Source organism: Hydra vulgaris, chromosome 07 (assembly GCF_038396675.1).
Source record: "Hydra vulgaris chromosome 07, alternate assembly HydraT2T_AEP".
Classification (NCBI taxonomy): Eukaryota; Metazoa; Cnidaria; class Hydrozoa; order Anthoathecata; family Hydridae; genus Hydra; species Hydra vulgaris.
In genome coordinates this window covers 23198717-23214911 of record NC_088926.1, presented here as the reverse complement: position 1 = coordinate 23214911, position 16195 = coordinate 23198717, and the positions used below count along the sequence as shown (strand labels likewise).

At 28.7% G+C, this 16195-nt stretch overlaps 1 protein-coding gene and 1 long non-coding RNA gene across 2 annotated transcripts; both read left to right on the top strand.

Moving 5' to 3' along the window:
• Nucleotides 1-1048: 1048 nt before the first annotated feature.
• Nucleotides 1049-4156, top strand: LOC136082351 (uncharacterized). Its single transcript, XM_065801372.1, has 3 exons — nt 1049-1771; nt 1873-2048; nt 2318-4156. Exons 1-3 carry the CDS (start codon nt 1730-1732, stop codon nt 4065-4067), a joined length of 1968 nt encoding a protein of 655 aa, XP_065657444.1. The 5' UTR covers nt 1049-1729; the 3' UTR covers nt 4068-4156.
• A 1465-nt stretch (nt 4157-5621) lies between these two features.
• On the top strand, nt 5622-7432 carry LOC136082350 (uncharacterized). Its single transcript, XR_010639626.1, has 3 exons — nt 5622-6728; nt 6821-6893; nt 7013-7432. It is a non-coding gene; the product is annotated as an uncharacterized LOC136082350 (long non-coding RNA).
• The last annotated feature ends 8763 nt before the right edge of the window (nt 7433-16195 follow it).

Here is a 16195-nt window from a genome sequence, read left to right as displayed (position 1 = left end):
TGTATGACAAGGTGCTGAATCTTGCTGGAAAATACTTGTTTTAGTAATTTCCATGTGCAGTTTCACTTTATCTTTCAATACACTTAGATACTTTTGTGCATTGACTTTTTAACCTTTTTTAAAGATGTGCGACCCGCATCGGTCTTGCGCTGTGATTGCTCCCCATACCATGACTAAAGGAGGATGTTTTACTGTTTTTATGGTATAATTTGGATTCAGGCGTTCTCCCACAGGTCTTCTAACATAATTTTAGCCCGTGCTTCTAATCTGTTGAAACGTACTTTCGTCTGTAAACATTACGCGTTCCCACCATTCCGGTGTCTTGTCTTTTAAACTCTTACAAAATTTAATCCTAGCTTGAAATTGAGATGGAGTTAATAAAGGTTTTTTAGCTGGTCTTTTTGCAACTAGACCTAAGTCATAGCACAACCTTCTTCTAGTTGTTCTCGAACTAATAGTAAGTCCTCTTTCAATAGCAAGTTGTGATAACCTTGCAGATGTTGTGTGGGGCTCACTATTAACAACATTCTTCAAAAAACGGTCTTCTCGTGATGTACTCACACATTTTCTACCATAATTTTTGCGATTTGAATAGTCTTGAACACATGTAAAGCATTTTGCATGGCACATCTTGATATTTTTAATTGTTTTGCTATACTACTTTGAGAATAGCCCTCCGAAAATAGTGCATTTATTTTACCTTTAACAAAGTTATTAATATCACGCTTTTTACCCATTTTATCACAACTATGGCAACCTGACAGTGTAAAATAAATCAAAATATCTTCAAAAATCAAAATATAATAAAAAAATTATTTGTATCCAAGGTAATAATGCCATAAATAAACAATAAGTTAAAAAAGTTTAAAAAACGTAACCTGCCTTAATTTTTTGGCCACTACTGTATATATATATATATATATATATATATATATATATATATATATATATATATATATATATATATATATATATATATATATATATATATATATGTATGTATATATAGGTGAAACTGAGGTAAATGAGATAGAAGCTGTGAAATATGATGAATATGATGATTGTAATGAGATTGTTGTAGATGCCTCAATTGAAAGTTTTTTGTTTGTTTATCAAAGTAAAGAAATACAAAGATTATTGAAAAGGTATGGCAATGAAATTACTCTTTTGGATGCAACATATAAAACAACCAAATATTCTTTACCTCTTTTTTTCCTCGTGGTTAAAATAAATGTGGATTACCAATCTGTGGGTACCTTTGTTTGCGAAGGAGAGTCAACAATGAATATTCGTATGGCTCTTGATAAGAAAACGAGTGGAATCCAAATTGGAATCCTGCTTATGCTATGGTTGACTGTTGGGCTGAAGAGATTAATGCAATTGAATTTTTACATCCAGTTATGTTATGATTTTTCTGCAATCATGGGTTAAAGAAGGGGGAAACTCTTCAAATTTAACACATTAGGTGTAAACTCTGAGTATGTATTAAGTTAGTTATGATTTATGTTTTAAAGTTTGCACTATTTAATGTGCCAAGTTCTCATATGTGACTTTCATCGGGAACAAGCATGGGAGCGTTGGTTTAACAAAGTTAGCAATGGTGGCAGTGAAATTAAAATAGAAATGCTCAGCAAGTTAAGGCGGATTGCCAGAGCTCAATTATTCGAAGATTTAACTACTGGCAAATTTAAGAAACAGTAATCCATATAAAAATCCTATCCACAAAAATATGGTTAATTGGTTAGAAAAACAGTGGTTGCCACAAATTAAGGTTTTAATTTTTAATGCGTTTATTAAATTTTAGCATTTAGTTTTTTTATAAATTATATAAAAATCCGTGACTAAACATTTACTTTTATTTACCTGTATTAGAGATGGGCATATTTTTATCGTAAGGATAGATTAATGGTAAGTATTAATACTAACAATGGTGTCAAAAGGCAAAATGAAACCTTTAAACATTCTTACTTAAAAAAGCTTCAAAATTTATCATTGACTTCAATGCTAACAGTACTTATTGAAGAACACTTTCCAGATTTATACAATAGGTACTTTTTGAATTTTTGTTATTAAAGTAGAATAAGTGAATTTTAATAAAAGATCTTCCTTTGAATTAATTACCGTTATTAAAAAGTTTTTTTTTAATTTTTTTATTGACAGCATTTAACTATTTACATTTGGCAATTATTTATATATTTTATTTCTATTAAATTAAAACTATTTTTTACAGATTATTTGTAGTAATTGATTTTGTAACTTTGTAGTGAGTTTATTAAGTTATTGGTCAAAAATTACTCGAAAGTATTTTTATATCTAGATACTGTGAGATTAATACAAAATCTAGTGGACAATATCGCCAGTATAGCTCTTATCTTCCATCTTTTTTGCATCATAGGCCAAGACACTTTGTAAAATATTGCTTGCAAAAAATGTCTTTAGCACAACATATTGACTCGTCTGGACTTTTAGTCAGAGAACCTGGCATGTTTACATGTCAATCTTTTACAAACTCTGGTGAGTTTTATGATGTTTCTTTTGGTGATTCTGTTACTATGCCTAATTGCACTTGCCATGATTGGAAAACAACAGGATATCTTTGCAAGCATTTTTTTGCCATTTTTAATAAATACCCTGCGTTGAACTGGTACACTTTATCAAAATTATACATAAACAAACCCTTTTTGAACTTAGATTCAGAAATTGCATTTTCCAAAAAACCCATTTCTCCTACTCTAAATCAGCAAATTATAACAGAAAAAGAAACAGAACACAAAGAAATAAATTCCAACGATAAAAAATTGGAGGCATTACCAAAACAAAAAACATGGTTTAATACTAAGGCTGCTGCATTTAGAGATCTTGCCAAACAATTAATTAATGATTCCTTTATTATTGAAAATGAGGAGGTGTTAGAAAATGGTATAGACATTCTAAAAACAATCAAGAACTTATTTGATAATTCCATTCCAAATGAACAAGGTGTTCATTTACAACCAATTGTTAAGAAAAATAAGGGTAAGTTTCAAAAATTAAATATTCCCCAACAAAAAAAACATGATTTTCTAAAAATATTCAAAAAAAAAAGACATGGGGTAGGTGCAGAAAAACGCAGATCATTAAAAAATTTTACAATAGTTACAAATAATAAAAAAAAAAAGTTACCCTTAGAAACGGTAGAGGTGGAGACATGTGAAAATCTAGAAACAGAAAAAGATGAATTTAGTGTTGCATGGAATATGTTTAATAACAACAACTTGTTAAATTTGCCACTTGAAACAGATATGGAAACAGTGCAGGGAGAACATTGTATTGATTGGTTTACCCTTGACAATAACCGGTTCATTTTGCCACAAGCTGAAATAACTATTATTAAGAACAATGACATGCTAACAGATTTAAGTATTAATGCTGCCCAGTTCATTCTTCAAAATCAATTTCATGTTAAATCAGGTTTTCAAGATACAATCTTCGGGAAAAAATACTTGTTCAAAGAGGAGAAGGGTCAATTCATTCAAGTATTGCATACTGGTCAATATCATTGGATCACTGTATCAAATGTTAATTGTCCTGTGGACACCATTTACTATTACGATAGTCTTTTTCATGGAAAAGTTAATGATCATGTAAAGAAACAAATATGTAACATTTATAAAACTAAAGGTAAAATATTAACAGTTCAGATACTTAAATGCCAACAGCAAATAAATGGAGTAGATTGTGGGGTTTTCGCAATAGCCAATGCATTTAACATATTAAATAAAACTGACGTAGGAACATTGTCGTTAGACAGGAACAAGATTAGGAGCCATTTTCTTGAATGTATCGGAAATAGAAACTTTGCACCTTTTCCACTTAGCCAAGCAGAAGCACCATTTAATAAAGAAAAAATTATAACTTTAGAAATTTCTTGTTCATGTCGATCATATTGGTTATGGTATCATGCAAAGAATCCAGCTCTTCATATGGTGCAATGTGATACATGCAGCGAATGGTTTCATAGAAAGTGCGAAAATATATCTGATAAAATATTCAAAAAAATAAATGCTGAAAAATATTGGACTTGTTAAGGTTGTAAATAAATACCTCATACTCTCAGGTGATGAATAAACTTATTTATTTTATACTATTTTTTATATTATTTACCTTAAATAAACTATAAAAAACTATACATCATAGAAACTAAAAAAAAAAGTGAAAATTGACACATCCTAATAACCATAATCATATATCATACATATATTCTTTATAAATATCATATATATATTCTTTACAAAAATCATACATATATTCTTTATAAATACCATATATATATATATATATATATATATATATATATATATATATATATATATATATATATATATATATATATATATATATATATATATATATATATATATATATATATATATATATACAGTATTGGACAAAACATTTGCAACCAACATCGAACACTGCTAAAAAGTGTTCCTAATTTTACATGTCTTAAAAACGAAACGAATTATACTACCACAGCAAACAGTTCAGGAGTCTGGAGTCATAATATGCCATGACATGAGCAATTAGCTGACAGCGGACAAAACAAGTGCAACTTTTTTGGTTTGTTTCATTTTCTTAAGTCTGGTCTGTGTCAATGTCACGGAAGTTTTTAATAATTAAAGGAAGTATCCAGAAGTTTCCAGAAGCATGCAGAAGCTTCCAGAAGTTTCCAAAAGAAGCATCTGGAAGCATCCAGAAATATCCAGAAACATTCAGAAACATTCAGAAGCATCCAGACGCATTCAGAAGCTACCAGAAGCATCGAAAAGAAGCATCTAGAATCTTCCAGAACAGGTTCACACAGGTTCATTTTACTATATAAGAGACATGTAAATCGACATGTAATTCAGTCAGTATATGGAAGTCAATCAGTCAGTATTATCAAGACAGTTTATCGAAGTGAGTTTTATCAAAGTGTTTTATCGAAGCACATCAATACAAGAAGTGAAATACAACAAGTGTTTCATTACATCAATACAGTCCACATCCAACCAAGACATTGTGTTCCACAGAGCATTATTGTATCATCACAAGGTAAATGTAACACGGTAAGCCTTGAGAAGCGTGATTGTTTATTTTTATTATTTTTATGACTTTAAGTGCAAAAATGGCTCTCGACAGTCTTGGATTGGAACTAAGAAAGAAAACTATTGGCGATTACGTAAGTGGAATGTCACAGAAAAGTATTTGTGATAAATATCGCGTGAAAAAATGGACCGTATCAAGACTCATCGTATCAAGTAAGACCGTATCAAGTTCCAAATATCGTTCTACAGAAGTTTAATAATAAATATCGTTCTACAGGGAAGTTGGCAGCAGATAACAAAGGTGGAAGACCGCGTTCCACCACTTCTAGAGAAGATTCTATAATCGTCAGATCCGTCAAGAAGGATCCCTGGATATCATCAGTCGAGATACAAAAGCAATTAGAGCTGCCTGTATCGGACCGAACAATCAGACGAGGTGCTGTTGAAGCCGGATGGTTTTCTCGTCGCCCTGCAAAGAAACCGCTGATTTCACTAAAAAACTGGAAGAAAAGACTCCTGTTTGCTACATCTCATTTTGACTGGAATGTGCAGAAAGGTGTTTTTTTGATAACGGTCTAGGTCCAATACATCGAGACGATGGAATAATGGACCGTTTTATGTATAAAAATATCCTGAAAGATGTTATGTTACCTCATGCTGAATGGAATATGCCAATAAAATGGGTTTTTCAGCAAGACAACGATCGAAACACACTGCAAAAGTTGTCAAGAAGTGGTTTCAAGACAACCACCTTTCGGTGATGGATTGGCTGCCTCAATCCCCGGATCTCAACCCTATCGAGAACCAGTGGGAGATCGTCATTTGCAGAATTAATTGTGAAAATGTTCGTAATAAGGATTAATTGTTTGAACAAATCCAAAAGGCCTGGGCAGCGATTCCACAAAGTTTCATTGATCACCTGATCGAATCTATGCCTCAAAGATGCAAGAAAAGAGGGAGCAAGATAAAGAGATGAAACTCTGGCAGATGTTAATAGATTTAATATATAGTTTTCAAGAAGGATCAGATGTAAGATATAATTCGAGAAGATGCAACGTAGAAAACTCATTTATGTGTTATTGTTCATAGAAAAGAATCAGATTATTGCGATAACGAGTTGCTGAAAATAATTGTTTATACAAGTTAAGTTCACCGGCTACTGAGAGCCTCATGCTTTAACAGAAGAGATATATTACTCAAGCACAAAAGCTCTCTCTAAGCAATCAGAGAGTATTGACTTTTTATCAAGACAAGAATAAATGGTTGTATCATCAGCAATTAGAGCTACTATATATAAGCTACAGGAATCACCTGAAGTTACAGGAAAAGATAAATGTTGTCCATCCAGGAAAACATTTGACAAGTTTTTTAATTGAAGACAGAGTTAAACTAATGTCAACAATATATAAAAATAGATGAAGCTTTGTCAAATTTATCTGAACCAACAGAAAAAGAGTGAAGAATAATAAAGAATAGTGAGAAAGGTGCTGAACTATCAAGAATAGTGAGAAAGGTGTACGAAAGCAATTCGATGCAATTCTGATGTTGAATGCTCCACAGATATAAATGTTGAAATGTCGCTCCACAGATACATAAGTCATATTTGTGAGAGTATTCAAACCTGACTTTGAGACACACAGTTTAAAGTGTGAACAGTGAAAAGTAAGAATTTTTTGAAGATTTCAATAGAGACCAATTTACATACTGTTTTTATATTTAAGGAAGTCCTAACAAAACCAAATGTTTTATTTCAGAACACTGTCAAAGGGAACAGCATTAATGAGGCGGACCTTTGTTTGCAACATAACTTATAAGTACACGTAAAAGGTAAATCATTTACACTTAATAACCTTCCATTAAAGTGAAGGTGATACTATATGTTATAGTTATTAAGCCATTGTACAGAGTTAGTGTTTCAGTGACTAATTTTGGATTTATATTTTAAGATGTTAAGTTTATAGCTGATGGTGTTTAAAAAGCATATATGTAAGTAAAAGTGTTATATCACAATTAAATAGCAGCAATTATGATTTTTAATTTTTTTTAATTTTAGAGTGTTCAAAGTTTTCCTTTTTTATAATTAGGTTCCATAATAACTACATGATAATAATTTTATTAATGTTATTTTATATTTTTGTTTTTTAAATTCTTAATCAACTCTGAAACGAGCATCCAATGTCAAAAATGGCTTTTAATACTAAAAGAAAAGTTAACTAATTCAAAATACGAGAAGGCATCTAGAAATTACATACGAAAAAATGCTGAAAAGTCAACTCAAGAAGCATAAATTTTATGACCGTGTTTTTATGCATGCTTTGCATTTGTTATTGATAAATATTATTTTGAAATATATTCTTATCTTGTAACTTAAAAATCTTTTTAACTTACCGTTAAGAATGATGAAAATCTTGAAAAACGTTGAGCTTTATTTCGAAGTTTTGTCTTTATAGACCACATCTATATACATATATACTATATACATATAAATACATATATACATATACATCTCATATAGTTTAAAGGATATAGTCTCTTAATTTCCTTATTTTATACTTTTTTTAGGTCTCCTTTATAAAGCTAAATAGTAAGCAATAATTAGGAAACAAAATATATTTATAAATTGATCATGTAAAGAAAATTAAAAAACAAGGCGAAACAGTATAAATTTTCACTTCCAAAACTTTTTTAAAGCAAAACTTTAAAAAATTAACTAATCTGTCTATCTAATAACAATATATATGATACTCCAAATTAAAGTTTACATAGATAATTAGTAGCATATACTATTTTTTTTTACAATGATGCGGAATTAATAGCGTCTTCAAATAGCTTCGGACAGTTTCTGATAAGGCTGAGGTCTAGTGATTTAGCTGGCCATTTCATTAAACTGATTTAATTGGTGTTGTACCAGATTCTAGAAAGTTTGAATGTGTTCACGCTCAATGCCCTGCTGGATTTACTATCTTTAGATAGAAACTCTATTTTCAATAATTTTCAATATTTGATAAATTTAACTTCTAATTACTAAAAAAATTAAATTAAATTACTAACTAAAAATTTAAATAGTACAATATTTTTTAAGGATAAAATGGCACCTGTAGCCGATGCCGAAAACACAAATATTTTGAAATACCCCGGCCAACGTATCTAACAATCTACACAATTTTAACAAAATCTTTTTGGCATACTTAATTTTGAAGGGTTGTTCTGTGACATGAGCAAAACAGATTTTTCATATGATTTTTTATTAGGCCAAAAAGTAAGACCAAGTTTTGTGACTTCCTTGACATATTTTAGAACTGGAATAGATTAAATCACAGAAGGCAATAAGATACTATCATTCTAATTATTTCATCTTTATACCGCGTGTAGTTTTTTTACGTAATATGTAATATAAAGGATTTAAAAGACTTTTTCTTAGAAAAGGGATTCTTTAAAATCCTTTATCTAGTATCTTTATAATGGTTTATTAAAACTAAAATAATTAAACACTCTTTTGTACATGATTTTTTCAAGTATTTTTGAAAATATAGATAAAATAGAGATTGGGCGGTAATTACTAATGTTATTTTTGTCACCATCTTTGAATATAGGAGTAACTTTAGCAATTTTCAATTGATCAGGAAAAACTTCTTCATCAATTGATGAATTAAAAACTTTAAAAGTAATATATTCTATTTGCTCAAAGCAGTCAATAATTACGTCACCGTTAATTTCATCAGATCCCATTGCTTTGTTTTTTTAAGCGTTTTGAAGGCTTCTACAAATTCGTCAAATAAAAATTCAGCAGGTAACTTATCTGAGTAAATGCAATTATTCAATGGTACTACGAAATCTTTAAATGAGACTTCGGTGTTGGGAATTACTTTAGCTTGTTTGGGAACAATTTCAACAAAAAACTTATTAAATTCATGAGCTATATTTTTAGAATCATATATATTGCATGGGGAAGCACAGAAAAAAGTAAATTGCAACGTATTTATCTACGTCAGAAACGCGCAATCCGTATAATCAATTTTTCAAATCGCTTCTCTCATTCGAAGCATTGAAATGAGAATTATATATACGAATTAAATGTATTTCATATTTTATGTTTTGTGTATATATGGATAAATAATTAATCCTTAGACGTTTTTAAAGCCAATCAGTAAATATATTTTGAGAAATAATAATTTTTTAAATGAACCTTTTTGTCAAACAAACTTTAATTAATTTTGTATTACCTATCGAGCGCCACTCCTCTGGAATAAAATTGTTTTGCCGAATTTTAATTTTGATGTACCTATTACTTTTTGCCTTTTTAAAAATAAACTAAAAAACCTCATTCTTTCGTTAGATAATATATTGAGTTATTATTAGCAGTAAAAGTTAAAAATATATTTTAACCTTTGTCTCTATGCATGTCTACGTTTATAAAAGTTTATTGCTACTTATTTTATATATTTCTCTTATAATTTTTACTGTTAATTTATATGTTAGTTCTTTTTTTAATCCTATTCTTGTTATATACTTTTTTAAGGTTCTGACGACAAGATCCTCACGATCTTCTTTCAGATACCTAGTTTATATTTGTTATATTTGTTATCATTGTAAGTTTATATTATTACTATCGATTATATAAAGTTGTATAACGACCAACAAATGTAAACAAACAAACAAACAAACAAACAAAACAAAAAACAAATTTAACAAGAAGGCCTTTCCGTTTCCAACCCACCGATAACGTTTATGTGCTTCAAGCGAGGATCTAACTTGCAAGCCTTAGATTACGAGTGCGATGCACTAACCACTACATCATGTCTACTATAAATCAATTGTTTCACTAATTTTTTCTTAAGAAAAACCGTCAACAAAATTACTACCAAAAATTATTAAAAAAATCTACCAATTTGTTTTAAATCGTGCATTCCTTTTGTAAGCAGAGTGTTACCAATGTACCGTTATAACCTGAATGCGCGAAAATTCTAATTTGAAAAAAAAAAAGGAAATAAAATAACGGTTAACATAAAAGTTGCAAATATCGAAGAAAATATCCTCCAAAGAGATTCTTTTCTTCAAGTCCTCGATGACGGCAGTCATAACCGATCTAAATGTTCGGGCTGAGAACACAAGAACTACGGGAAATTTCACATACCTAGAACTCCGATAAGGTCATTTTGACCCAATATGTTTAAATCTTTTAACAAAATGGAATTATATATGCAATTTTAAAATAACCAAGTTCTGGATAAACTCTTTGACATAACAGGGCCTACGACACTTAATGAATTTATTATATAATATTTTATAAGGAGAAGAATTAAACTTTATTGATTTTTTAAAGGTAGCGCTACGTTGCGAACAACAGTTAACCCCAATTTATTGTATTAAAGATCATTTTGATTCTGTTTGGGAAAATATTCATTAATTAAAAATATTTTATTTTATAGGATAAACAAAAATACTTTAAGTGTGACATAACAAAAGTTTCGGGAAGGGGTGTAATATTTTGAGACACTTTGCTACTAAAGGGGAAAAGGGCTCTAAAAAGTTAATTTTAGGTGTGACGTAATTTGAAAATGACCTCTAACAAAGCAAAACTGATTTTTTCCACATAACCTTGACCATTTAAATACATAATAGTTTAGCGTATGTGTAGCGCAATTGTTTATGTGGTTTTTGGGCTGCATTTACTTTAGCAGATTTTCTATATGTAAGAAGAGAGTCTAATTAAAAAACAATTGTAAAAAAATAAAAATTTTGTTTTTGTAATTGAAATTGTTATTAACCAAATATATTAATAAATGACTTTTTGTTAGCTTCTAAATCGTAATAATGTTCTAACCACTGATCTCAAAATATAACTGGATAGCTTGTTCTATTGTTTTTTCCGAAAAAAGTTGAAGCTAAAATTGGCCTCTCAAGATGGCGGCGATTATAGTTCCTAGCGGTGACACCGATATACATTTTAAATGGCTATATCAAATTACTAAAAAAAATAATTATATAAGCTTATAAATTTGTTAAAAATAAAAGAAAACAAGTGAATTTTATAAATATTAGAGAAAAAAAGAAATAATTTTTTTGTATAATTGAATTTATTATTAAATGGCATTTACAAATTTAGTTAAGTCTTATGTATAAGTATTGGGAACTAAAAACTATAAGTCTTATAGTTTTTAGTTCCCAATGCTGTATACTAGAAAGTTAATAACATAACAGTATGATAAACGACAATCATTTCTACCCTCTATATTCTCTACTACTATATTCTCCGTTTTGTACAAATTCTACATGAATTGTTAACTGAGTGCTGTGAGTATACAAAAACTTAGGGGTTCCTTCTAGAATTATATTATAATTGAATTCTATTATTGCATAACCTATTTGAATAAAATATTATTAAGTGTCACTTATACTGGTAAAAAAAACCCAGGTCTGAATTATAGTTATTTATAACAACTTTTAAAACAAATAAAAAGTAAATAATAGTTTCTTATAGTTTGAAGGATAATCACTCAATACAATTGAAGAAACAAATGTATATAAAAATACATTTGTTTGAAAAAAATTTATTTATATCTTTATATAGAAATGTTCAAAACATTTCCTCCTCTTTGAAATATCTCCTTAACTTTAATTAAATATCCTGCTTACCTGCTGTTAAGTATTATGGTTATATATTACAGCTTGCTGACTTTTTTATATTAATGAACTGTAAATAGCTGTTAAATAATTTTATAAATATGTTGTTAAGTTTATTTGCATAATAGATTGATTATATGACATTAAATTCAAGAAATTGATTTGCTAAAGAATATCATTAGTCTTAAAGAGATTACTGCTACACAAATGATCTTGTATAATCGAAAAACATTGATCTTGTATAATCGAAAAACATTTCATTGGATATTTGGCAGTAATTAAATCTGCTCAAGGTATTTCTTAACTGGATTGAAAAAGAAGGTTCACCATTAAATTATTTATTATCATATAAACTCAGTCAAAACCATCGAGAGCTCTTTTTTGGTGCTGTGAGATCTGCAGAAATGTTTAACAGCAATATCAATTGCCAACAATTCACATATAAATAACTTTTTATGCAAAGTACCGTTTAATTTTCAAATGAAAACTGCAGCATCAGAGATAAAACTCATATATATGTTTTAGACAATTCTTTTGGTGATTTTAGTTCTAAAATATCTTTTACTGAAATTAAATTAATAAGAAAATATGATTTGTTGAAGAGAGAACCAACAGTTAGTGATCACGATAATCCAGATATTCCAAACTGCAACAATCTATTTGAATACAAAAAAACTTTGATCCCATATATTGCTGGATACGTAGATAAAATGACTTCAAAAAAAATATCCTCATTAAATTTCAGAATGCACTAGTACTCCTACACTAGTATTTAAAACTAGTACTCCTACACTAGTACTCTAAAACTAGTACTCCTACACTAGTATTTAAAACAAAATAGCTTTTTAAAATTGAAAGACATAGGAGGTTTGATTAAACCAACCATAAGTGTTATATGCAAAGAAACAGAAAGGTGTTTCCAAATTAATTGGTTGTTTTAATAGATTGCCTTTTTCCAAATGAAATTATAAATTAATCAACTATAAGTGATAACAATACATTTTCCTTGCTTTTGGCTCATTTGGCAGTTTGGCTGCCAAATTAACTAGAAAAATAAATATATATATATAGATATATATATATATATAAAATAATATAAGACACAAATAACTAAATAAAAAAATTCTAGAAGGAACCCCTGAGTTGTGTGTACTCAGAGAGCTCAGCTAATAGTTCATGCAGCATTTGTAAATTTGTGATATCTATTTGAAAAACTAATTTCATTATAGTTTATTTTAAAAAGATATTTAGCTGCCTACCATGCAGTTATGTTATTAACTTTCTAGCACACAGCATTGGGTAGTTAAGAACTTAAAGGTGCATAAATTGTATTATAAACAATATTAATCAAATAATTTATAGTAAAACTAAAATTAAAAGAAAGTAGTTAAATGAAAAATAAACAAAATATGAATAAAATTATTTCAGTTTTTCAAACTTAAAATAATTATTCGAAAGTTGTTTGGAAATTGTTAACTTGTATAACTACTAGTTCGTTATTTGTTCTTACTAATGTTAAATAAACTAATTCTTAATTAAAAAAAACTAAAAATTTTTATCTTATTTAATAACATTTATTTATCTTTAAAAAAGCAAGATATTATTATAATATCTTGCTTTATTAATAGTAATAATTATACAAACTTATTGTTCAGAATATATTTTGTTAAACAATAGAGAAATTTACGTAAATATGTAATATTGCCTTTTTTTTTAAATTATTGTTATGTAAAACCAAAAATTATATTTGAGACATGTACATTTCATAATATTTATATATGTAAATGACATATAAGTTCGTAACAAAAATTTCTTTATTTGTAATCAACCGAAACCGTCGCCATCTTGGGAGGCCAAAACTGGCTTCATAAAATTTGCCGCATACGCTATCCAGTTATATTTTGAGATCAGTGGTTCTAACTTTAGGTGTAAACAAATCAAGTAAGATTTATAAAGCAATTATGATTTTTTAAATCTAAAAAATATAAAAAGCATATTTTACATATCTAGTATCATGGCCTACTTAAATACACGGCCTTCTATTCTGCTTAAACCGGAAAAAAATAGAAGGCCAGTTAAAAAAACGCATATTTTGTCGGATGGACGATCTTTCTCAAAATATTTTAATTATTGAGCTATAAATTTCAAGTAAGTAAATCTGGCACAGGATAAAAAATTTTGCGTTGACTTAATCTAAGTATATACTATACTTAAATAAACTTTGTAAAATTTTAGGCTTTTTTTTAGGTTTCGTTTCAGTAATAAATAGTAATCATGATTAATAAATGTCTTTATTGTAAAAAACGCAACATTTATTAACCTTCATAATTATATTCATATATTATATATTACTTAAAAGATTATAGAAAGACATGGGTTATATTTGTCAGTAGAATTTTTAAGATATTCAAGGACTGTACAAGAAATAAGAATACACAAATTCTCGAAAGTAAGCTTTAAAAGTATTTTAAAATTTTTTACACAAACTGTTTAAAAATGTGAAACAAAAGATTCTTATTTTTTTCTTTGTCTTTCTTTAAAGGCAACAATGTTGTTTTTTAATCTGAAACAATGGAATCACTGACTCTCTTTCTGATGTTATTAAAATAAATATTTGAAATAATAGTGTGTATAATTTCCTTTCCACAATTTTGGTGATTTAAACATAAAAATTGGTTGGTAACTTTCTCTATTGCCAAGAACTAACTTTGCTGCTTTACGGTGTTGCATTTGAGATCGATAAATAACATCAAATACACGATCTAACATAGCAAAACTATCAGACATATTCTAAAAGGGCTAGTGATGGAGTTGTTAGCCCACCTCTGGAAAATTTATTTAAATAACTATAGTCATTCGACTCCTGTTGACAATGTTGACTTCAAAGCAACTTGCAACATATTTTAAACTTCTTAATCAGTTTTTTGGCAATAAAACCAGCAATATAAGTAGCAACTTCACGCGAATCATCTGATAAAATCACACAATCATAATCTCTTTCTTTCATCTGATCCATCAAGGATCTAGCATGTTGTGTATCTTGAACATCATTAATATCATTTTCAAATATTTTAAATCCTTCCTTTATTAGACTTTTTATTTGGATTATCTTCTCACTATAGATAACATCTTTCAAACTGACAAGAAACCTGCCACCACTCATTTGGCGGTATTGTCCAAATCTTCTTTCTAACGGATCACTTTGAAAACGATATCAATATAAGTTTATAATTATCTTCAAATAGATCTTCTATTAAAGAAGTTTGACATAATAAAGTTCTTTGTAGTGCTGATGATGTTTGAGGAGATAATGTATATTTCTCAAAATTTGGGATTTTGGTGTTTTTCCATTTATTTAACCATTCAGCGAAAGCTCGAAAAAACTCAGGTTTTTTATCATTAATAATAGCAGCATTTCCAAGACAATTATTAGAAAAATGATTTTTCGAACTTGTAATTGTCCACCATTTATTAAAAAGAGTTAGGAAAGATGCAATATCTAAATGGTTGGGAAAATATGATTTTATTGCTGCTGCTGTAGTTTCATGGAAGATACCTAAAGCAACAGTGACATTTTGCTTGTAGTTTCCAGGATGGAAAACTTTGCTAGTTATTTTTGGTGCTTTTTTTAAACTTGCATCCAACAGGCTGTCATTTTCTAATAAATCATGAAATATTTTCCACGATATTTCTCCTGGTTGAACGTGAATTTCATCTTTAAAAGCTTAAAAATGAAATTCTGGAAAAATAAACCCTTTTTTATTTAGTAAGTTGTTTCAAATGTTTTTAATCAGATGCACTGTGTCAAACAAAAGGTAAATTTTTTGTGATTGTACATTAATAAACAAATCATCTGGTTTTTTACCATATGCATCAAGCAATTTTGTAAAAGAGGAAACATTTGAAGCATGATTGTCACAAACAACACCTTGAACATTAAAACTATATTTTATTAAAGATTGAATCAAGCTGAGAATTTCAGTTTTTAACCAATCACTGTTTAATTTTATAATTGGAATTGCTTTGATGACACAAGAGGTATTTTCTTTTAAACCAACTACTATGAAAAAAACAATGCTTCTATAACATTTATTTTCTTCACTAATCCCAATTACATCTCTACCAGAATATTCTGCACGTTTTTGCAAATACATTTCATCAAAAATTATTATAAGATCATTTGATAAGCTTCCATTTTCATGTAACAATTTCAAAACTTTCATAGAATCAATTTCACCTGCTTTAAGCTTGCCTAACAGTGATATAGATGTAAGAGGGAATTCCTTCAGCAGTAAATGATAAGTTTGCAATGATGTGTAACGCAACATCAAGGCAAATTAAAGCATATTTGAAGAATAAATTTGATTTTTTTTTATTTGGTGACTTTTATGTTCTTCAAGAATGGAAGACAACTTTTCTTCTTCGATGCTAAAATGTGAATCAAAGTTTTCCAGCATACTCTTTCTTTTTAACATACATTGACGGGTTACTCTGAGCCAAGGTGG